This window comes from Aythya marila (genome assembly GCF_965140915.1).
Source record: "Aythya marila genome assembly, chromosome: 23".
NCBI lineage: Eukaryota > Metazoa > Chordata > Aves > Anseriformes > Anatidae > Aythya > Aythya marila.
Window position 1 is genome coordinate 5,740,642 of NC_139064.1, and position 21,347 is coordinate 5,761,988.

General features: G+C 43.6%; 1 protein-coding gene across 5 annotated transcripts in view; it reads left to right on the forward strand.

Moving 5' to 3' along the window:
• Nucleotides 1-21,347, forward strand: part of APLP2 (amyloid beta precursor like protein 2) — a 47,829-nt gene that overhangs the window by 7,503 nt on the left and 18,979 nt on the right. For all 5 annotated transcript variants that reach the window (XM_082778135.1, XM_082778136.1, XM_082778137.1 and 2 more), the window contains exons 2-4: nucleotides 15,864-16,037; nucleotides 17,193-17,322; nucleotides 20,845-20,957. In XM_082778135.1, the coding sequence (XP_082634261.1) occupies nucleotides 15,864-16,037; nucleotides 17,193-17,322; nucleotides 20,845-20,957 (417 nt within the window). The remainder of the gene's footprint in view (nucleotides 1-15,863; nucleotides 16,038-17,192; nucleotides 17,323-20,844; nucleotides 20,958-21,347) is intronic.

A 21,347-nucleotide genomic window follows, 5' to 3' on the forward strand; every position in this document is an offset into this window, starting at 1 on the left:
AGCTAAGCACGTTAGCCTGTGCAACAGTCCTGGCCAGAGATTAACTCAATGTAGGGTGCGTGGCGGTGCTCATGCATTTGCTAGATGTTGTTGCCTGCCAGGAGAAAGGGAGACAAATTGTTAAGGGTGCACGTTATCATGGAAAAGTTGTTATTCTTGAATGGAGCACGATGTTCACGACTCTTGGAATAGAAGTAAGAGCCTCCAGGTAGTTTGGGATACGCTTTGTAGAGTCCTGAAGTAGGTTTTTGTAGCTTCGGCACCGAAGTGTCGATCAGTGGTGAAGGTTTTTACTTGGTAGCCAGCCAGGAAAGTATGATTTTTTTTTTCTTTTTTTTTTTTTTTTTTTTTTTTTGAACATGTTGGTGTTTTGAGATCTGCATTGGACACAAATGTCTGTGCTGCTCTGGACTGGCAAGGGGCCAGAGCCCATCCCCAGAGCATCCAAGCAATTCCCCGACCAGGGGGTGCAGGACGGCGACAGCACATCCATGGTGGCTCTGCAACGCCAACCGCAGCGGTGCGGCCCCCGTCCCCTCCACCTTCTGCCATAAGGCTCCTCGTAAATTCTGGCTTCTTCAATTGCATCAGTACTTGCTCTGCAACAAAGCTAGTCAGTATGTGGATGTTCTGTTTAGGGCAACAGACGCTTTCTCGGAAGCAATTTACCAATAAGAGAGGCAGAAGATGAATGGCCTGCCAGAGAGCAGGCTCAATGCGATGTAATATTTTGTGCTGCTGTAACCCTGTGTTGTCCACAGCTGGCTGTACGGGCTAAGTCACAGCTTGTGAGGGGTTTGGGTTCCCTGCCTCCTGGCTGCATGCTTGTCCTTTTACCAGTCTTTTCATTGTATGCATGTTCAAAATGTGCCTGAGTTACACTAATCACAACAGCTGACATGTATTATTTATGTCTGAATCCCTGGTACAGCTTTTATGCGTAATGTTTTGGATAAACGAATCCTTCATTTTCAGTGCTTGCATCTTGCTTCAGAACGCCTTCAGTTCTCAGGGTAGGAGACAAAGAAATAAACAAACGCCAACCAGCCGATCACCTCGGAGGCCTTTTGCCATCTCTCCTTCACTCAGCAACGTGGCTCCAAGGGAGACTAACGAGAAGAGCTGGATTCCTAATGTATCAGGGCTCTTAAAGCAGCAGGAAATCTTCCTTAAGATTTGCTTAAATGCAAAACCTGTGATATAGACAAAAGGCATTTTGAAGTCCAGGCTGAAATCCCTGGGTTTGGATGGATTTGTTTTCCTCGGTTACATTAAGCAAGCTTTGGACCTTGCTCCACACGGGAATTAGTGTGGTGTGAAGAACACTTTTCAAAGTATAACCACATGGGAGGTTTTCCACAGGGCATCTGTAGCATGTTAATTCCCTTTTTCATTGCAGGGCACTGACTAGAATGGATCTTTGTGGCTCTTTTGTAAAAGCTGCTGATGTTTTTCAAGGGTATTACAGCTCTGAAAAGGCCAGCGGCATAGTTGTTAGTTAGGTGTATGCAAACAGCTGAACTGGTTGCTCCAGAGAAGCATGCTGTGAAGATAGCCACAAACTTTGGGCTGCAAGCTTCGTGTGTACTGTGGAAGAGAAGGACTGGGAGTACTGCTTGCTAAGACGTGAAATGGCCTTTTTCTTCAGGCAAAAGAAACGATGCCTTGACTTCATTTGCCTTGTTGCTCTTGGTTTCGATTTGGCTTTTTGTATTTCCTGTCACTATCTTTATAAAGATTTTTGCAAAAAGTTAAATCATTATTCCTCACTATGTAAGTGGCAGATTGCTGTACTCAAACTGTTCTGTTATTGTATTTAATAGTCTGTGATTATTAAATCTATCTTGATGATAAAACCGAGGGCACAACAAACATTTAGCTACTGCTAGTAGTGAAGTTGACTGTCTAGGACATGCACAGCTGTTTGTAGCTGAAATTCCAGCAGCAATTCCCAAGGTTTTGGCTTTGAGGTACGTTGTCACTACTTTAAGACAGTGCTCCTGACCTGCCTGTAAGCTGCTTCTCAGGCCACAACAGGGGGCTGGCCATTTTTCACTCTTTATAGCAGATAGCTTAAATATTCCACATCTGTAAAGCAGAGGATTTTGCTTCATAGTATGTGCTTTGGAAGGACTTCTGGGGCGTGGAATATCTCTTCAAATACCTCTCTGAGCAGCATCCACGTAACAGCATGTACCTACATCCCATTGAAGATGACGTTCTTCAGTGATGAAGAGGATCAAAACAGTCATTAAGCTGCGAAATGTGTCACGTGTTGTATGAAGCATGAAATAAAGATACAGACTGAACATGCCAGAGTGGTGCAATCCATTGGAACGCGTCAGGATGTGAACGTCTTTAGCTGAACTTCAAATGCTCGTGTTGCTGACAGATGAAACTCTGGTGCTGGGTTTGCATACAGAAACACTCTGTCTGTCAGTGTTTGCACAAACTCTTCTTTTTTTTCTTCTTTTGTGTATGAACGGATAGTTGGAGCCCCTCTGAAGCACCTAGGCTCCTGAGTGAAACTTAAAATTGTGTGCTTAGCTGTAGGTTAGTTGTTAGGATAAGTACTGGAGTGATGAGAACGAACCTTGGGAACAAAGAGTGGCCCCAGAGAAGAGGACTGTGCTTGGTATTCCAGCTGCTGCACTAATATTCCTGTCCCTTTCATTGACATGTATAATTGTCAAAACAGATGATCTGGAGTTATGCAGCTCTGCAGTTAGGACATTCATTGCTGCCGTCCAGGCTTTAGAATTGCTCTGCAGCCTTGACAGAGGAGCTTTTATTTCTGGCCATTTTTTCTCTGTTCCAACTGGTGTATTTGCAATCAGATACAAAATTTCTGAATGCAGTATTCTCAGAATCTTTTCACTGTCCCCCAGCTCATGATGTGAATTCAGCCATCATTGGGAGCGCTGCTGGTTAGGTTAGCTGACGGCTGCGTGGAGAGGCAGCCTCATTGAGACCTAGACTGGAAGGAACTCACTGGGGCCCACGACAGTTTCTATTTATCCAAAATAAGGATATTAGAATGGGACGTTTCTGGCTGCCTGGTGCTGTTGCATCATCAAGCTACTATTTCAACACAGCTCTTTCTCAAGGGCTCACTTCTTACCGTGTGAGGTGTCTGAATACATTCCATAAGGTGAATCCACCACAGCGATTTGCTTGATTGTGGTGAGGCTGCTGCTGAGATACTTGCACAGCCATGTGTCCGAGTTATAAAAAGCCTTGTTGGGCCGTGTCTGAAGTCAACTAATGAAAAACAAAACCACAGCTCCCAGGGGTGAGAACTTTGTGCAACATTTTCAGCCTTTGACTTTGAGAAAACTCTATTGAAGCTACTCAGCCTATGGCTAGGAAAATGGTGAGTGGCCTATTGCATCAATACTCAGATCAATCTTCCCTCCAATCGCTGTCCTAGTGATGGGATTTATGTGTTAAGTCAGCATTTCTATTGCCGTCCATATCTGCTTGTAGGGTCAAAGAAAGTAAAACTTGCTTGTGACAACCGACCTTTTATATCTTTCTGCTGGCTCTCAGCAGAGATAAATGCACTCAAGTGTTGGACAAGAGCATCTGAGCAGGCAAAAAAGTTTCTGCAAGGAAAAGTAAACAGTCCCTTTCTGCTAATAGCCTTTTCCAAGGCTACTTGGAAGCAGAGAATTGTTGGGGGTTGTGTTTATAACAAGACAGCTTGAAGTTTTTCTTTGCTGTTCCTGCAGCTGGAGGATGCTAAGTCTTTAGGCCAAACAAAGAATTTTACTGCTGAGATGGTCAGATTGTATAAAGGGTTAAATGGTGTGTTCTGGGAAAATAAAAAATAAAAAATAGTGCTCCCTGTTGGAGAGGAACTTCTCTGGAGGTGATGGAAGTTCTCACTGTGTATTGCCTGCTGTTCATGAAGGCATAACTAGATTGGCTGAAACTGTTCTGCCTGTTCTTTTTCAAAGGGTAATTTCCCCCACTGATGCAGAATGGGTGATTTTGCTTCCAGCTTTGTAATAAAGCTTTTGGCTCATAATGGTTTTGTGCTGGAAGACCTCACTGAAGTGTCACATTTCTTAAAAAATTATCCAAGAGCTAAGCAGCAGAAGTATGCAGCTGCAGTATCTAACCACTTCTTCCACGCATCTTATAATTAATAGTAGCTCAACTTTAAAAAAAAAAAAAAAAAAAAAAAAAAGCACTGCTCTCTAACACCTACCTTGAAAATTTTGTTGAAAGTGCTTAAGGAAACCTTGAGGAAATAGGGTATCGGTGTACTGAGTTCCTTCTTCCTGCTGAAAGCAGGAAGAAATTGATAACAGAAGTTGAAATCTCATTTTATCGTACATGAAAGTCAGTTCTCCCATTTTGTTTGTTCCCTTGTAATGCTTCACGATCTGATAGAGCTCAGGAGACCCAAGACCTATAAAACCATGGAGGTCAGGTGTGCTCGTGCAACATGCAAAGTCAGTTAACTCTTAGAGAACAACAGCCTCGACACGTTTGAGGCTCTGTGCTAACTTCTGTTGAACTAGTTTTACTTTCTGGATCAGCAAAATCAGTAAAGGGGATCTGAAGCTAGCCAGCTTTAGTCTGTGCTATAAATTACTGCTTAATTTTCTAATAGCATTAAGCAGTTACTCTAAGTAGAGGTCTGTTGCTTCCCTTAAAGGAACTGTTTAATACATCCATTAGAGTTTCCGTATGCTGCCTTAGCTACGATATGACGTTGTGACTATTAAACCCTAGCTGATAAATTAATGCTTTAGAAATAAAATGCTACTAAATTAGTCAGGATTGCTTTTAAAGAGTAAAAGACTGAAATCCATTAAGCCATTACTGAGGTCCTTTCTTCACTTTCTGTGACCCAGCAGCTGACAAAACTTCAGGGGTACTTCAAAAGGCTCCTTGCCATTTGACCCCTCTCTTGTGTTAGATTGCTGAATCTGGGGGTGGGAGCTTCAGGGGCTGGAGTTCCCGTTTTATACTGCACTTTGAAAGAAGAAAGTTAAGTTGTGAGATTCCAGCCTAAATTCTGCCATTAGTAACGGGATGCTTCGGAGATGTTTGGCTCTGGGGTGACAAACTTAGAAATAAACAAATAAACTTCCACTATCTGACCGCTGGAATTGAGCTGTGTTGCTCCAAGCCATCTTCCTGCTCTTCAGCCTTTTTGCTACTTAAGTGTTTGGCTTTTATTTTAAACAAACAAACAGCCAAAAAAAAGATAAAAACCTGACACACAACTCTGCTCTTGCGTGCTTGTTTGCTGAACTCCAGTTTGCCAGCATTAGTTGAAGGAAACTGGCAGCCTTTCATCAGTTTTGTTGCTGTTTACTGGGATCAAAAATAACTGCAGTCAGGAAAATTGAAGGGCTGTTTTTTTTTGTGAAAAGTTGAGATGGGTTTGCTAAAGTAATTCCTTTTTATTTTTATTTTTTTTTTACCTATAAGTGGTAGGAGCTTTTCCTAATGAGCAGCTTAAGTGCAAACTAAACTTTCTTAGGGCATTGAGATTTTGTCTTCAAGAAAAAAAAAAAGATTATTTACTGTAGCTGAATAAACTGAGAATATCAGTGTGGGAATCTTTTAGCAGCAAATACAAAGATTTTTAAAGTGCTGCTTTCTATGCCCCTGCACATTAAATATTCTTAAAGGATTTTGTTTTGTATGCGAGCACTGATACAAGGTGCTGCCTGAAAGATGCTCAGCCATAAGCAGTTCTTAGAATAAATAACAGTAGGAGGAAGAGGTGTGTGGGAAGGCGTGTGGGGAGTTGTTTTTGTTTTAAGATCCCAATTTGCATTATTTTCTAAATATATTTCATAAGAGCTGATTTACCCCATCTCAGTAATATCTGCTAACTGCTGACTTACTCTCATAGGCCTGTAATTTATAGAATTAACCCCTACCTTTGACAGAACTTAAAAAGTTTTAAGTATAAATATACCCTCAGTTTGGATGCTGAAAAACAGCAAGGCTGTTCTGTAATTAGTTTGGTAACATGTTGATTTTGGTCTGGATCAGCAAATACTTGGCAACGCTCGGGGAACAACTGCAAAGTTGAGAGCAGCCCTTTATTTGAGCCGTGGGTTTCCTATTCTCAAAAGATGGTCATTAGCATGGCTTGGACAGCCAGCACTTAAAAACCTCATGGTTTCCCCTTCCAGATTTGAAGTTTCATCTGGACTGTTTGTATGTCAGGATTACCAATAAATGTGTTTTTCAGGAGACTCTGAATTTGGTGGTGGAAAGCTAGCAGCATAACCTGCAGAGCTTCAGTGTGGTTGTAGCAATTCCTGTGGAATTATTCCTGCGTGCCAAAGGAAGTTAACTTGTCACCTAATTGCAGGACTTTAAGATACCAAGTGAACATTTTATCGTGTTCCAAAACAACTGCAGTCTGTGCACGCAAATAGCCAGCCTGTGATGCTGAACGACGTCCATAAAGGGAGGTAAACTCGAGCTCACAAATGGCTGAAACCAACGTACGCCTGCACTGCAAACTTCCCGCTTATCTTCCCTTTATCTTGCAATTTCTTTTCCAGGTATTTTTCCTTGCCACTTCAAATTCTTGATGCTCTATTAAAATACGCTCTTCAATTTCCTGCTGGCTTCTTGGGTATTTGTGTTGGAGATAAAAACACAATCTGTGCAGCCTTGTTATCGCGTGACATCTGAGTGGTGAGGAGCATGGTTAGGCTGAGAAACCGCAGGTTCCTGCAGTGGTCTCCTCTGCAGGCTTTTTTGTGAAACTCCCAGTGAGCTTCTGAGGTCTCTCAAGCAAATATTTGTGTTGATTTTTTTTTTACAATTTATTTTTCCTCTGGAATGCTAGATCAGTTTGGATCAGTAGTTTGTTAGCTTTTGCTTGCCTGATGACAATAAATTCTTCTCTCGGTCTCCTTTCTGCCAGTTTAGTCCACTAGGAAAACTTGGACAAGTGCGTGTGTGCGATTCGTGGTGAGCATCGGTCTGGAAGTTACTTTTGGAATGAACATTCTGTTTTGAAGTGATGAAAGATTTTCTAACTGTACTTTACTGTGTATTACGGACCTTCTGCATCCTAGTTACTCCTGTGATTGAATCTCTGCGTCCTAGTTACTCCTGTGGTTATATTCACTAACTTATATGGCTAAAGTGCCTTAAGATGGAAAGGATTCATTATTAAACTGTGCGGAGAAGTTACTTATAAAATAGCGTCTCAGTACTCCTCATGTAGCGTTGGTGTCAGCAAAGCTTTTATGCTATTAACAGCAATAGTCCGTGCTAGCAGCCTGCTCAGTAATGAAATTTAGATCTGAAAAGAGACTTAAGTGTTTTTTTTTTCTCTCTAAATAAAGCAAAACAGGATTAAACTGCGGCCGCTCTTCTTGCACAGTGTTTTGCAGTTCTTGCAGTCTTCCAGTTGTCCAGGAAAGCAAAGTCATCCTGGTCTCTCTGTGGCCTTTAGAGCAGGCTTTAGGATTTCCCATCTGCATGCTCTTAGACATCTCCTGGTTTACAATCCATTTCCAACCCAGTTCTATAAAAACCAGTACAGGGTTCTGTGTGCAGCCACGTGCTGTGTTCCCCACGGCCTTCTTCTTTCCTAGGTTTTTAATGTTTGTGAAAACATAAACTTGCACTGAAGCTTTCATTTACTGGCAAGATAACAGGACATCTTGAGTCTCTGTGGTTCAGATGCCCAAATAATTCAAGTGGGAAAGCAGTAATTAGTCGTGCTGTGCAAGGCAGTATGATGACACAGATTGGAGCAAGGAGGGGCTGAGGATTAATCCAGCCTGCGCCCACTGACGGCTGACCTTAGGCGAGTCACTTGACTTTGTGCCTCAGTTTAGCCCAGTAATAAATAGGTCCCGCCTGCGTGTGCTGTGATATGACTTAGAATCGCTCCAGAAAAAGGCACTTTAAATAGCCCCGTTGCTGTGTTTTGCTGCAAAAAGGCAGGAGGTGGCCGTGAGTGCAGCCATCAGGCAGTTTGCATGAAGCTTGTCCTTGGGGCTCTTGTGCCTGGCGGAAGGCGGCCCGGCCGATTTCATGTATCCGGGCCCTCCCGTGTGCTGCCTTCGGGTCACTGGCGGGGTCACAGTGCTGTCCACCTCTTCTCCACGCCCTGTATTTGTAGGATTGCTTTTTTGGAAAGCTGTTCTGGCCGCAGCCATTACACACAAGCCATAGTGCTGAAAGCTTGAGGCCTACCCGTTGGTCTGTCTCAAGGCCGCGGCTCTGGGGGCAGTGCCGTTTGCTCAGGGAATGTTCCAGCCGAGGTGCTCTGAACTTTGCCTCTCCAGGGCTAGAAGAGACGATGCTGAAGGCGGCCATGTTACACAACCGGGCTCGGGGAGCCAGGCCTGCCCCGAATCCTGGCTTTACTGGGTGGGATCGCTGCTCCCTGCGACGAGCCGCGCTGCCTGCAGTGCCGCGTCCCCTATCTGAACGGTGCAGATGTCTGACAGCAGATTATCTGCCCGGTGACTCACCGAGGCTTGGTTTGTGGAGCACGATAAACTGGGGGAGGTGGGGGGATAATCTGCTGTGTAATTAGCACAAATTCCAAGGACAGAAAGGCTGCCCGTGAGTCACAGGTACTTGGAATCTCCCCCTTCCCCTGCAGAAATGCGGAGGAAGGTGCAGAAGCGGTGGAAAATGCTCCAGGCTTCAGCCTTGTTTGGGTCTGTGCCGTGCTATGGCTGCTGACAGCACATCTGGAAGTGCACGGGTTATTGTCACTGAACTTCCGAGCGTCCAAGGCTGCGTGTTAGCCACCGACAGCGGGGATCTAAATATAAACTGCACCCAGGCCAGCGCTGCAGCTCCTGCATTGGTTTCCAGTTTTTGGCTGGTGCAGGATTCTCTACCACAAAAGTCAAAAAAGGACGAGCCGATGAGAACGCTGCCCCTTCCAGCAAGTTAAAGTAAGCCAAAGACTGCTTTACTGAGATTTCTGCCATTTAAATTCAAAAGCAAACACAGGCTGGTATTATCAGCTCACACCAGATCTGCCTGCAGACAATAATTCTTCCTGTCTTGGACCCCTGCCCACGTGCATTATTGTAATTATCAGCAATTTAAAAAAAAATAAAGCAATAGAGCTAGGATGAGCTGCTAGTCTGTAGATTTACTGCCTGCTGTGTCAGACATTCATTAGCCTTCCTGGGTTCAAGCCACCTATCTGCTGAATAAAAGCAGGAAGAGAAGCTAAGGAAAACAAAGCGTGGAACACCATCTGAAGCACGAATTGAAGGCTCTGCTCATGTTTACAAGTCATAAATCCAAATACAGGGGGATTTCAAATATTCTGTTCAGAAGTTCTTGTGCATAAAATCCCTTTGCCAACTTCCTTCGGTTTTTAATCCAAGTGTGGATTTCCTGAATCCTAGCTTGCCATAAACTGTTCGTTAGCAGGTGAGACTCAAGGCGATGACTGTAAGGTTTAAGGGGCTGTGCAGGGCCTGGAGACTGGGGGGCTCACCTCCAAATTCCAGCTGGGGTCTCCTCCTCCGAGCTCCAGCCTAACACTTCACATCACACTGCAGCAGTTTCTGAGTAAACATCTCTTGAGCCTTTAATTTTCTAAAGGACTGGTCTCTGCTTATGGAAGGAGGGATTCCTGTGTCTGCCCTCGTGCAGGGCTTACAAGCAGTCAGGTCACTGCACAAAGTGTGTGCTGAGTTTCAGCCAAGGAAAGGGCAGAAAGTCAAAATGCACATTTAGGAGTAGCGGTCATCAAGGACTGTGCTCGCAGGAAGGCTCATAAGGTAGCAGGACTCATGTTTGTGTCAAAGGAGCTCTTTAAATTCCTCAGTGGTCTTGAAAAAGTTCAATTTATATTCTCCCTATCTGCGGTTATTCCTCAGGCCTGGGGAGAGCTGCAGTGCTGACACCTCTGTGTTGCACTGCAGACAGAATGGGAGACGTATTCTTTTCAGTGAAATCCAGAAAAGCTTTTTTTTTTTTTTAATAGGTAAAGGTGGGAAATTTATTGGGATAGGGGATCTGTGCCAGATAGCATGTTGGTTTGAGCCTCATGTACGCTATGATATAGTAAACAGTATTTCTTTTGAGAAGCTTTACTTAATTAAAAATAAACAGTGCAAGTAATCTTTCAAAGTACAGTCTGGCATTTCTTGTTGGTGCAGCAGCAAACAGTTGTGGAATATTTAACTCTACTGAGCAGGAAATCTGATCTGACCTGTGGACAGTGCTGCAAAAGGCTGCACATTTTCTTACAAGGCCAGGAAAGTCCCTGGCACTTATTGGTCTGTGTTCTCTGGCCGCTGTCGATGCTGTTCATGCTCAGAGGTCTCCTCAGCAGCCTGGGAATCCTGGAGGCTGAGGTTTCGGTTTTAAAGCATCTGTTTGTGTTGCTGCAGAGGTAGCCTAAATGTAAAGTGAGCTTGAAACAAAGGGAGTTGTCTGTTGCGTTGTCAATTGTTTGCCCTGTGCACGCTAGCAGGGAGACCAGGATTTTCCGTACTGTGTATTCCTAACGTTTCTCTGGAAGCAATATGCTACGTGAACTCTGCAGCATAAATAATAAGTGTATCTCATATTCTGCTCAGCTCCTGTCCACCCCGGTTCTGCTGGGATAAAGACTCCTATTCTGGCTAATCTGATCAGATAGCGAGGTTACTCTAATGTTTAACCTCATGGAAGATTCAGAATGTAGTTACATCTGACATTTTGCAGATATCTGTGCTATTAGGAAAGCTCAAAAAAGAAACTCCAGCCGCCTGTATTCTGAAGCCCCCAGCAGCATGCCAGAAGGCTTTCCTGAATAGCATTTGATGGTGAGCAGAATAGCCAGCATGCTCAATATGCTGTGTTGTGATGAGGTTTAGCAGATCCTGGAAATCTATAGCAAAGGAAAATGGCTATTTTTTCATGTTTGTTTCAGCGTGGATTGAAAGAGGCACTGCCGGGTGTTCCCATACCCTCTGTTGTTTGTGGCTGGAATTCAGAATGAAATAAGAGATTAAAGGACTGCATCCGCTACGAGAGTGGTGAGATGCTCTAGTGAAGGTGCAAAATTGTTTTGCAGGTTAAAATAATTCTCTCAGGCTGCTGTTTCTTCCAGCCTCGTGGGTCAAAATTGTTTCCTGAAAGTAGTCAAAGCCTCACAGACAGCAGTGATGCTACCAAGCATCTATAAAACTCCTTCCTTGTGATGTGCAGCTTGTGAATTTAATGCTGGAGTTTGGGCCAGGCCAGTTTTTAGTCACCCATTGTATCTTAGAGGCACATTGTGAACCTCCAATTTAATTTAAATTACAAAAGCATTTTACAATTAATTAGAGTTCTCTCCTAGAAGAATGAGAGGGAAGATGAGAGGGAAGGCTTTGAAAGTCTTGAAAGCAGAAAATCAAAAAGATGCACACAGCAGTCACTTTGCACACAGTGTTTCTGAGAAATTCTTAACTTACTGAGACGTGCCTGACGAGATAACTAGAGGCTTCAGTTTTACCTTGCTCTGGCAAAGGGAAACTGGCAAGTTCTCCAGGAGCAGCAGGATGGTTTCTTCCTCACCCCCCACACAGGTCTCTCTTTTGGGCCATTGCTCAGCCATGTTATGAGCCAGCTCAGAAGACCAATTTGGGTTAAGAAGTTGTCTTTCTTTCCAGACTTACTTCTAAGTCTTGAGTTTCTCATTTGAGACAGTAGGTACTTAGAGGGGTGAAAAAGATGTGACACTTTTTAGAGTGCAGAGCCCAGGCCTCTGGATGGGTAAAACCCACTTTTGAAAGCCGCTGTCCCAGAATTGAAGAGGTTAGGAGTAAATGAAAGGCTGGATGCTTAGGCAGAGATGCTTCCATCAGAGAAAAAGAAGATTTAGATGTCTGAATTCCAGTGTTTCAGGACCGTAAATCAGGCCCTGCATGACAGGGTGAGGAATTTAACTGACATTAACTGGCCAGAGATTTATGTGTTTGTGGAATCAAATGCTTTTCTGGTCTTGGAAAGCAAACTGGATTACAGAATTATACCAAAAGGCAAAGTGAAATTTGTCATGAACCGTTTTGTAAATTCAAGTGCTAGCAAGGAAAGTGATGGTTTATGTAACAGTCTTTTCCCAAATAGCAGTCATCGTGTTACGGGTATGTATTCACAGGGTAACAGCCACCGAAGGAGAGCTCACTGAGGATGTGCACCGCTGGGTGAGCTCTCCCCGTTGTGCATGGTGCTGTCAGCCTGCTTATTTAAGGGATTTAGTACTTGCTCCCTCGCACCAAGAGAGGTGGCTGCTTCCATTTATGGCTGGGAAATTCCCAGGGAGAAATGTGCTTTCAATTTCTTCATCCCTCTGCAATGTGGAATGGGTGAATTCTTTGAAATACCGAGCAGCTCAGCCAAGGGCAATTTCTGCCTTGAGCTTCCTTCTCCTTTTTTGTTCCCCAACCCCCCTTTTGCAAAATAATGCTTGAGTGTTGGGTAAGTGGCTTCAAGCCTGGTCAGCCTGAGTGATCAGCTTTTATTTTTGGTATGCTGAAGGCAATTGTGGGGGCAACAGAAAAGGCCTTTGCCCCAAAAACCCTTCTAGGTGACTTTCTTCCCTTGAGTGGCAGTGTTAAAGGGGTTTGTGCTGTGCTCAGTTTATTGTTCTGTGCTCTGCCATTGCAGGTAGAATGAGATAAAATGCTAAATGAAGTAAGTGAGGTGTTCGGTGGCTGGAGCAGATTGTTAGTGGTGAAAAACTGAAGCCCATTACTCAAAAACCTTACTTTTCAGACCCCGGGTTAAAGATTCAACTTCTGTACAAAGTTCATTAATTTACTCAACTGTGTGATTCAAGACAAGATTCTTCCATTTGATTAAAAGCGATGAAATCAGGCAGGTAATTAGTCTCGTTTGTTCAGCTGCGAATTGGGGTTTAGCATGTTCTGGTAGCTACAGCAACAGCCCTCTACTGATATGCAAACTATTTGAACAATCCAGGAGGAGGAATGATACCTTTGCCACAGTGCCGAGGTGTCAAGCCGGAGAGACAGCAAAAATAAACAGCAGCTAACATCAGTATGTAAATACGGGGTGGTCATGATTTCAGGAGCTTGGTATGTGTTTGAACAGGAGCTCTGCTCATGCAGGAGCCCGTGTGAGGGGATTACTTATGGATGGTTCTGCCTCTGGATGGGACCCGCGCCTCTCCTGCTTATGCACTGACCTTATTTTGCTGCACACTTGTGAAGTTTCTTTTGAAGAAGAGGACTGTAACGCACAGGCTGTGCTAATGATGTCCGAGCCATTCCTAACACGTACATTTTATTCGCTTTTGATGCCCTGTATTCTTCTTAGGGCTAATGCTGTGCACATACTTGATCCTGCACTTTTTTTTTTTTTTTTTCAGAATTCAGCTCGAATCTTGGATGCAGTCGTAGTGTTGTCATAAAACAAAGTTTTGTTGTGGCTTGTTTCCTGTAACATGTCAAGTCTTGTGCTCTCTGGAAAGCGGTTGTTGGTACCAAAGCAGTGTTTGTTTGCAGAGAGATAAAACGGCCCTCTCGCAAGTCTGCATGTGTGTGTTTTTACAGAGTTACAAAGGATCATTCTCCACTTGCCTTTTTCTTCTGGCACAATAGGGCAGCGAGGAAGGCAGAGCGAGAGCCTGGGTTTTGCTGCGTGGTGCCGGTCAGCACCTGTTAGAAGCTCGTGTTGGTTAAATGGTTTCTGAAGGAACAAAGGCACTGCACCCTGTTACCAAAGCCTCAGCCTATTTATCGATCCTCCTAGACCTCAAATGCCTACCTGGCATCTCGCTGCCCTACTGATGCAGCAGATTAGGTAGCACGATGTTTGTGGTGTTATTCTCCCGTTGGAAGAGTCTGTAGTTTCTGTCCTGGTTCCTCCATACTACAGGAGGTCAAAAGACTAGAGAATAACAAGAGAAGGTTTTGCCCTTTAACTTGTGCCTCTTGTACTCCCTCTAAGACCTGATGGAGAGCAGGGGAGGACTCAGAGCTTGGCTCTTTCCAAGCCTCTTAAGGAGCAAGCCAGCGAATTACGTCTGTGTTGGAAGAGCTGGGATTACACACGAATTCAGATATGTTCATTCTGTGTATTGTAACTTCTAGGCCTTTGGCTTCAGAGATAGTGAGTAAAATTTGCTGTTTTTAGCAAAACTGTTGCTTGACATCAATCTTCTGGGCAGAAGGGATGCTTCTCCACTGTCAGCACGGAGCTGAGAGGCTGCAGTCAGAGGAGGCCTTCAGGTTCAGCTATGCTAAACGCAGAGCAGTGAGCAGTGCTTTGAACTTGGAAGCAGCTTGTTACTGCAACATCGATACCGGTATCTGTTATATATAGTTCAATATTTTATTACTTCGTGATCTGTGCTAAAATTTGCTCTCACCAGTGTCTGTTGGTGGAAGGGGTTCGAGTAAACAGAAGCCACTTCTCCGTGAATGTTTCTCCTGCAGGCGACGTGCTGTTGAATAGTCCTTAAAACTCAAGGGGTAATTTTTCTGAAGGTAAGGCATGAATCCATGCTTTTGTATCTCAGGTTGGGCCTACGCCCTGAGCACAGCCACGTGCTCAGCACTAAGCAGGCCATGATCCTGAGTGCCTTATCTGCAGGCAGCGCTTGTGTGTGAAAGGGGAGGGGGGCAGTGGGCTAATCACAAGGGAGTTAATTTTTTGCTAATATCCAGCAGCCAGGAGCTGCACGCAGGGTTATCGGGTTGAAATCATCTCTTGGTCACTTTTATACTTGCTGTGAGCATAAGCGTGTCAGTGTAAGTTGATGAGGATCTGCAGACAATGGGGAATGAACAGTGCCTGCAGAAATGTTTGTGTTTTTGAGTGCTTGAAAGGTTAACTCTGAAGGCAGGACTGGTGGCCTTGGGTGGTGCTGCCTCCAGAGGAGCAGAGGCTTAGGGGCAGTGGTGCCCTGAAGCCTGTGTCTTGCTGTTTCTCATCTGCCTTGTCTGCAGCAGCTGAAATGAATTTCACTCCCCCAAAAACACTCGGAAGAGCTTTCGAGGTGGGAGTTCATGCGGTGGGTTTGTTTGTTATTGCTCATAGGGTTTTTTGTTACACAGGGAGAGGACATTCAACTCTGTGCATAACCTCAGCCTTTCAGAAACACCCCACCTCTGCAATTTAATTTAAATCCCTTGTTCTTCCTTTGGTCAGCCAGCAAGGTTTCAGAAAGGGAAGCTGACCTTGTTTTCATCGATCGGTCTGCAGCTTGACCCGGACGTGGGTCTGCCTTGTCGGGTTTTTGTCCTGTGCTCTCAGTCTGCTGGTGCCGGGTGGGGAGAGCACAGAACATGCATCAGAACGGGAGGTGGCAGGCTTTGAGGAGTTGGTTGCATTTCTCTGATTCAACAGAAGTCATCTTTACTTGTATGTTTGGGCAAGAAAGCTAGGTGTTTCCATCCCAGATATTTGAAGATATCTGGAAAAACACATGGCTTGAAACTCTGAGCCAGTCTCATGAAGTGGGAAGTAATTATTTTATTAGCAGTAGCAATACTGGTAGCCTCAGAGGAGTTTCTGCCAAGAGTTAATGATATTAGTTATTTATCTCTCTATGCTGGGGACGGAAAGAAGCTCTTTTAAGTTCTTCAGACATCTGTTTTAGCTTTTGTGGGCACAACCTTTAAGTGTGAATTACTCTTTGCTTTTGGTAAGCTGTTGTTGCAATAATAAAAATAGAGTTTGGAAAAACACATACATTGCTGGTGGAAACTTTGTGTGGGCCCACCAGCTTTAAGGAATATGGTTACAAAATACATTTGCAAGGCTCCAGTGATGCTCTGGTTTAAGCGGGAGCTCTTTGAGTAGATGACAGAGCCTTTCTGGTTCTTTTGACTTGTTCTGCTTTCTATCAGATAAAGCAATAAATGTTTTCTTTCTGTTTGCCTTCACAGGCACTCGCAGCCAATGCTGGGACAGGGTTTGCGGTGGCAGAGCCTCAAATTGCCATGTTCTGTGGGAAGCTAAATATGCATGTGAATATCCAGACTGGGAAATGGGAACCTGACACTTCTGGGACCAAGAGCTGCTTTGGAAGTAAGGAAGAGATTCTGCAGTACTGCCAGGAGGTGAGGATTGCTGTGTGATCCTGCGTATTCACTGCTGCTGAGGAGTTGGGTTTGAATTTAGCCAGTCAATAGCAAAGCAACCCTTCAGGAGAGTATCTTGTGTTCGACTAGCAGTTTTCCCTGGACTGTCCTGCTGTGTTACTGCCCAGTAAGGGCAGGAGGGACGCTGCAGTGGGATTTAGGAGCTACATCTGATGTAGATCAGCTTAGGCTGCCACAGGAGGTCCTTGGTCTGTAAGTCAGAGAGGTACCTCTGAGCTAGTTAGAGCAGCATCTGCTCCGTATCTGCAAAAAGGGAACCCGATGCCTTTTTGAATCGGAATGTGGTTGTGTTGTTATTGGTGGTGTGTTCAGAACAGCCAGAATATTAGAAAAATATTTTCATCAAAATGTTGGCAGTATTTTTAGGTTCTTCATGCTTTATTGTAAAGGCCTTAATCTCCTTTCGGTGTGCTCCAGATACTGCAGCATATTGGTCTTGAGTAAGTGTCTTTAATTATTCCTTGGAGGTAACAGGCATGTAAAATACCACAAGGAATGTTATTTTTTAATGGAAGGTGATAGAACACACCATGTCTGGACTGGAAAACTTTCAAAACTGTTTTACAAGGCTGATGATCACATAGCGGAAGCCTAAATATAAATCAGTGTCCAGACTTGAGAACTTGAACAGATCGTAGGGATCATATTAATAAATTATAAATGGAGCAGGCACAAGGAAACCTGAGGAGTTAGGTGCATATTAGCTTGACAAATGCTGAGACAGTCTGAAGATGTTATTAATCCTATTGGTGATTGCCCTCTTCCGGAGGGTATTGCGCCAGCCAGAAGGGAACAGGTGAGGATATTCCTCCTCTTCCACTGCTGTCAGAGCCAAACACCTCAGTGCTGAGCTCCTGCCTCTAACCAGGCTTCCTCCTGCCGCCTGTGAAGGAGTGGTGACATGTTCTGTTGATGCTCTATGTGACAAACAGCTGGGGGCTTTTTTTTGTGTCTTTAGCTGTTGTAAGCTTGAACCAGAAGAGAATGTGTATCTGCGTGCACATTTGAACGTATTCTTGTTTGAAGATTCAGCCTTGCTCCTTCTGTTTAGGAGCCACTTTGCACATTTTTTGTGCTTTCTGGAAATAACTCTGTGTGGGTCTTCTTAAACAGATGTATCCAGACCTTCAGATTACGAATGTCGTGGAAGCCAATCAGCCTGTCAGCATCGACAGCTGGTGCAAGAGGGGGAAGAAACAGTGCAAGGACCACACTCATATTGTTGTGCCCTACAAGTGCCTGGGTGAGTACATGATGTGCTTTTCGTGTGTTCCTGTGGGGGAGTAAAGGATTGCCTCCTGGCTTCTTAGGGAACAACTGAGTTCACAGAGCTGCTCTTGTATCAGGTTGCCATTTCCACATCCAACTTCCAGTCAAATGTTTTTATTTCCACAAGATGGAACTCTGCCTTTCTCCAACAGATCGACAGCTTGATAGCAGCTGTGCTGGAATAATGGTGCCTGGCGTGAAAAAGAAATCCCCATTCTCTCTGCAACTGCCATAAAAACCTGAAGGCTATTGTATTTGAGTATCACAAAGACATTGGGATTTAATACTCTGATCCTATTTTTGTGGAGCTTTAATATTTTGTTGCCTTGGAGACTTAAATGCTCATAGTGTTCAGGCTTCCTGCTTCGGTCTTGGCAAGAGATCTCTATTCTATTCCAACGACTATATTTAAACTTAGCTGCTTCAAAGAGGCCCTGCTTCTTGCAGCTGTATCCCATGTCCCTACTTTGAACTGTGAAAGAATATTAGATAAATGGTGATGGATTTCACCGTACTTTCCAGAGTCTGTCCGCCCACTCGAATCAGGCAACATGTTCAGCGTGTTTACCTGGCAGCTTTTGACCTGCAGCTTGGGACTGACACTGCTGTGCTGCATGTGTCCTTAGCAGTAATCTTTGTCTCAGCTGGCTGAATCTCTTTTCAGTTACCCACTGGAAAAGGCTTTGTATATCAGTTTGCAAGGAGTCTTGTGCAATCTTGGAGAGTCCGATGGCTGAGAACAGTCAGTGGGAACCGGTTTCCATAATTTGCAGATGTATTTCAGGGTAGCATATGGTTTGTCCTAAAAGAGCACAACCAAATCTGCATAACTGTGTAGGTACTCTTCTCCTGTATGCAGTACCTTCCACTAGATGATCACAAAGCACTTCACAAAAATTTTGTATGGTTACATCCTGGGAGAAAGATGCTTCTCTTTATAGATGTGGGAATTCAGGTTTGAGAAGCAGCTGAACCCTGCTGATTATACTGAGTACTGCTAATGGAAATAAGGATGAAAGCAAGATCTCTGGATTTATAAGGAGTCATCTCTTTTAAAAATAATCCTCCCCCAAGCCTATTCTTCAGCTGAAAATTAAGCTGATTTTAGTGACATTGCCCTAAAATGTGATAAGTATAAAACTGTTAAAGATTTTCATTAGTGTTTTTCACAGTGCTCTTGACTTGTAAGGCCCAGCCTGTAAGGCAGCGTTGTTTTTTAAGATCTGAGTTGCAAGTCAGTCCATAAAATGCATTTTCATTGCCTTTATCAGTCTGCACATTGCTCATTGTAAATGTATGATGTGTGCTTCTGGGGTACACGTGCTTTTTTTTTTTTTTTTTTTTTTTTAATTATTGTTATAGTCCAACAATATTTTTTTTCCTGTTTCTGCTGGTGTCTTCCTTGCTACAATAACACAGACTATCCTGAGGTAGGATCTTGCTGTCCTGCCATGTTTAACCTTCTCCTGCCTCTCCCCCACCAGTGAAAGCTCTTTTGTATTTCAAAGGTGAAGGGGGGAGAGGAGAACCCATTAGCACTCTCACTGAACTGTAAAATAAAGGTAACAATAGGATGATGGGAGTAGGGCTGAGCTTGGTGAGGTGTGAAAAGACAAACTGCTGACAGTTCTGGCTAAGCTGCTAGGTGGCATGGAAACACCTCTTCTGGCTACTCTGATTTTAAAAGCAAGAGGATTATTTTATTAGCCATGGTCATGAATGGGGAAGGTGTGTGTAATAGTTTTCCAATTATAAGCCGAATTGAGAAAACCTTCCGTGTCTCTCACGCCAGGATTCAATGCAGCTAGAAACAGCTGTTTCTGTGGCTCTTGTTTATTACTGATTACCATTTCTAATCAGTTTGAATCTTCTGCCTTCAGACCCCAGAACCACAGACTCTTGATTTTAAAGTTTTGTCTATTTTTTTTTATTTTTTTTTTTTGTAATCAGAAACTTTCCACCAACCTCTTGTGAGAGGTTATGAGGAGAGATTATTAACTCAAAATTGTATCTGGCTTGCTTTCAGAGAAGAAAATAGGGGAAAATAGCATTTCTCTATTATGTCTATTTTTAAATTAAACCAATTTAAAAGGGGTGATGAATGCTAGCTGATTTCATTATTTTATGATTGTCACAAGATAATCTGTCCCCAAACTCTATTTTGACTTCTGTGTGTAGAGCACAGAAGTGTTCATGAGCCTTTGGTATCTTCACTAATGGGCTGCATTAAAATGGGTCACTCAGTATATTAAATTTCTTCTGAAAAGATTATGTTGAAGGCTGGTTGGACAAAAAATTCTGCTCTCTGGAGACTTCAGGAGAAAAAGACATTTACCTAAAGAATTTTTCTCCAATTTAATAAAGAGTTCCTAAAGCTGCCAGTCATGTGTGCCAGGTATGTTGCTGTGAAACACTTGGACTGAAGACCTCTTAGTCTTTTTAAGGTATATAAGTATTTCCTTATTTTAAAATTACTGGAAGCGGCATTCAAATCTGCAAAGAAAAATCTCAACTCTGAGAAAATTGAATGTTCTGCATTCCAGTGACAAGGTTTATTAGGACTGGAGTGAGAACAGAAAGTAATGCTTATGTAGTTCTGATACTGATTTGACATGTGCTGGTACTAAACCGAGTTGTGGTGGATATTTAAGTTAAATAGCTGTGAAGTCCAACTGATACAAAAGCTGTACAGCAGGCTGAATATCTTTGTTTCCCTCCTTCCTCAAAAGCAAAAGTCCGGTTTTAAGATTGTGCCAAGACTTGATCATGTTGGTGAGGTTGTGGCTATCTAACTGTTGGAATGCAGTGTATTTGCTGAGTCTTGGTTTTACACCATGGTTTTTTTTTTTTGGTCTGTATGGCTTTTATTTTCCAGTCCTCTATGTTTTGGTTAGGACTGTCCGAGTTGGGGAATGTGCTGCAGTTGATCCTGAACTAAGCCATCTGGAAACTGTTGAAAAACAAAACAAACAAGACTAACTCGGATACCCAGATACTGAAAACATAGATAACGCTTGTGGCACATAAAAATTTCCAGGCGGTTACAACAACAGGCAGCATGAGCTGGCTTTGGTTTGATACAGCTCATTTAGAAATTGGTGATTAAGTGGTTTGAAAACTTCCGTATGCAGATGCGATGTTTTCAAAGATTTGCATGAAATTGCTTCAGTCAATCCTGCCTGTTCTTTGAACAATTCACTGACTTGCATCGTAAACTTTGCTTTCAGTTCAGCCTTAGGCTTTGCATAATGTGTCAGCTATTGGCCCCTTCTCTTGTTTTCATTTTGGAAGCTCTGAGGCTCTGATTTTCCACTAAATTAGCATAGATAGCTGCTGGGTCCGGAAAGAATATGCCTTAGGCAGACCTTAAAGGCACTAACAGCAGTGGACTTTGGGCACCTCTGATACTGGCTTTGTCTTCTGTTTGAAGCTGGATGTTTGTGATGGGACAAATGGACTCTTGTTCACTGTCCTGGGGGCATTTCTTGTTTTTCAGTGGGCGAGTTTGTAAGCGATGTCCTGCTGGTCCCGGAGAAGTGCCGATTCTTCCACAAGGAGCGGATGGATGTGTGTGAAAGTCATCAGCACTGGCACACAGTAGCAAAAGAGGTAACTGAGCTGCTTTGGCAAGAATATTTACTCTGGATCTGTCTACTCAGATGCTTGGAGTACTGGAGCATAACAATGTTTATCTCTGGGGTCTCATATTCCCATGTTGTAGTCTATGGACTGAGGCGGAGATAAATGAAAAAATGTTTAAAAGAACTCAACTTAAAAAAAGTGTGTAGCTAGCTGAGTTATTTTCCACTCATGAAAAGCTGTCCTAAGTAGCTTGCTGAAGATCATATTTAGGATGGAGCTAGGAATTGAAATCAGGCCCCTGGAATATATCACTAAGCAGTGGCTCATCCTTTTCCCCAGGGTGGAGGGCCTCTGTGGTCGTAGGATGTTTTGTAATTGTCTTGCACATTTTGCATTAATGTTGGTGGTGCCGCTGCT